Below are 2,087 nucleotides of genomic sequence, written 5' to 3'. Positions count from 1 at the left end.
AGAGAGAGAGAGAGAGAGAGAGAGAATTTGATACGCTTATGTGAGCGAGCTGTGCATCGTTGTACGTGTACCACTGGGCATGAATGTAACCTGTGTGGATGCTGACATTTGTATGTTGATGATACATCCGATGTTTCCTTCGTGGGACAATTATGTTTATCTCTTCTTATGTTTATTTCAATGAATAAAAAGAATCAAATCGATTGTTATCAACACTTCTATTATTAGGAAAAGGACAGACAGAAACAAGAAAGGTCTTGGGAGGGGAGGGGGGGTGGGTAAAGAAGTTGAGACTATACATTACACCCAAGAGACAAACATACAAACAGCTACATGGAGATTTGAACCCACCGCCAACTCCCTAGTGATCTCGGCCTTGAGCTCTTCCTGCTCCTTCACCAACATCTCCAGCATGACCTGACTCTGTTTCTTCACCAGCTCCGATGTCTGTTGCTGCTCCTTCTGACGTAAGCGCAACGTCATCGTCTTCTTCCGGTACTCCTTCTTGGAGCGCATTGTGGCCGCCAAGTCTTTCTTCTCGTTCTCGAACTGAACCGTCATTTGCTAAACAAGCGAGTGAAAGAAAGAAAAAGGACTAAGACACCCATTTAAAAAATGAATCGTCATTTGCTAAATGAAAGAGTGAAAGAAAGAAAACGGACTAAACGTCCAGTTTAAAAATGAGTCGTCATCCGCAGTACGAAAGAGTGAAAGAAAGAAAAAGCTCTAAAACACCCATCTACAATCGCCCAAATCAATTTCTGGGGACTTCCAGACAAAGTTGTTCCTGTAATAAACAGATGACGGGATATCTCACAGTAAGTCTTCCTTCTGTTACGTTATTTCCCTCCTAGTGTTGATTGAAAGAAAATAATAAAACGAACGCAAAAGTGATGGTTCTGATTTGGGCACGCTTTCTCTTTTGTTTCCTCAAAAAGTTTTAAAAATGGTTTTGGCGCTTGTGGAAAAACACTGAAAATATCCAGCTCTGTTACAAAAGGTAGATATTTTATGGCATGGATATAACCCCTTTTCAACGCTCCAAGGCTGCTTAAGAGGCTGCCCTAAGAACTTACGTTCATATCTGAAAGGACCGAGCCAGTTAGGCGGAGAGCTTCGAAAACTACCCAAACAACCATTGTTCAAGACAACTCCCAATTGGGGATTTAAACTAAGACCCTCTGACCCAGCCCTACCTGGTACCAACTGAGCTAACAAGAGGCCTTGTATATGAACACTTTTATTACTTATTTTTTAAATGAGAAGAAGATTGGTAAAAGAAGATCAACTGAAGAAATACCACTAAAATATTTGAAAATTGCCTTCCTACACCCTACCCCAAAACATTATCAGCCAGAAAGTATTATCAATATTCACAAAGTTGCATAGCCAAAAGACTCACGACCTTATTGAAATTGGCTAACGCGTGAGACCAAGGGTAGCTATCGGTTGTACAGACTTTAAAACATAAGTTAAGGACCGCTTGTAAACACTCTGAGCGGCCTTCTTGGGTCGACCTGCACGTGAGCGGTCTTGAACTGATCCAGTGGTTTGATGGCGTTGCCTCAGGCGGACAATGACAGAATGTGACACTGCAAGCCTTCTGGCAACTTCCCGGGCTCCAACTCCATCCCACAACCATGCCATAGCTGTGGCACGATCAAAGTCTTTCAGCTTTCGACTTGGTGGCATGTTGATGCGATACTGGATTTTGCGCAAACAGCGGCTTATATTGCCACCAAAGCGAACACAGTTCGAGACCGTACGTCCGTTTATCACGTGCACCAGAAATTTTAACTGAGGAATGTCCGTGATGTAAATCGATTTTTAAAAAACTGCAAATTTGGCTAAAATTCCCCGAGGATTTCCGTGCTGCACGTGGTGGTTTTGCCCCTTTAAGCAGCTTCGCAGTACCCATTGGTAACCCATTAACACTTTCAGAGCAAAAAAAAATTGAAACATTCCTTGCTATCTTTTTGTTTTCTGATTTTTTAAAAAATCAGGGCTGTCTGTCTACTTATGTTGAAGTCTGTAGGAGGAATATCGTAACAACAATAATAATCTCATAGTGATAGCAAAAGCACTTT

General features: G+C 41.9%; 1 protein-coding gene across 1 annotated transcript in view; it reads right to left on the bottom strand.

The window, feature by feature from the left end:
• Window positions 1–974, bottom strand: part of LOC101855419 (hillarin) — a gene marked incomplete in the record, with an annotated part of 2,408 nt that extends 1,434 nt beyond the window's left edge. Inside the window, 1 exon segment of the mRNA XM_035969354.1 lies at window positions 351–974. Coding sequence (XP_035825247.1) covers window positions 351–561 — 211 coding nt within the window.
• Between the last annotated feature and the right edge of the window lie 1,113 nt (window positions 975–2,087).

Source organism: Aplysia californica, unplaced genomic scaffold (genome assembly GCF_000002075.1).
Source record: "Aplysia californica isolate F4 #8 unplaced genomic scaffold, AplCal3.0 scaffold00140, whole genome shotgun sequence".
In the NCBI taxonomy this organism is placed as follows: Eukaryota; Metazoa; Mollusca; class Gastropoda; order Aplysiida; family Aplysiidae; genus Aplysia; species Aplysia californica.
Note: the sequence above shows the minus strand (reverse complement) of the source record. Positions and strands in the feature narration are given on the sequence as shown.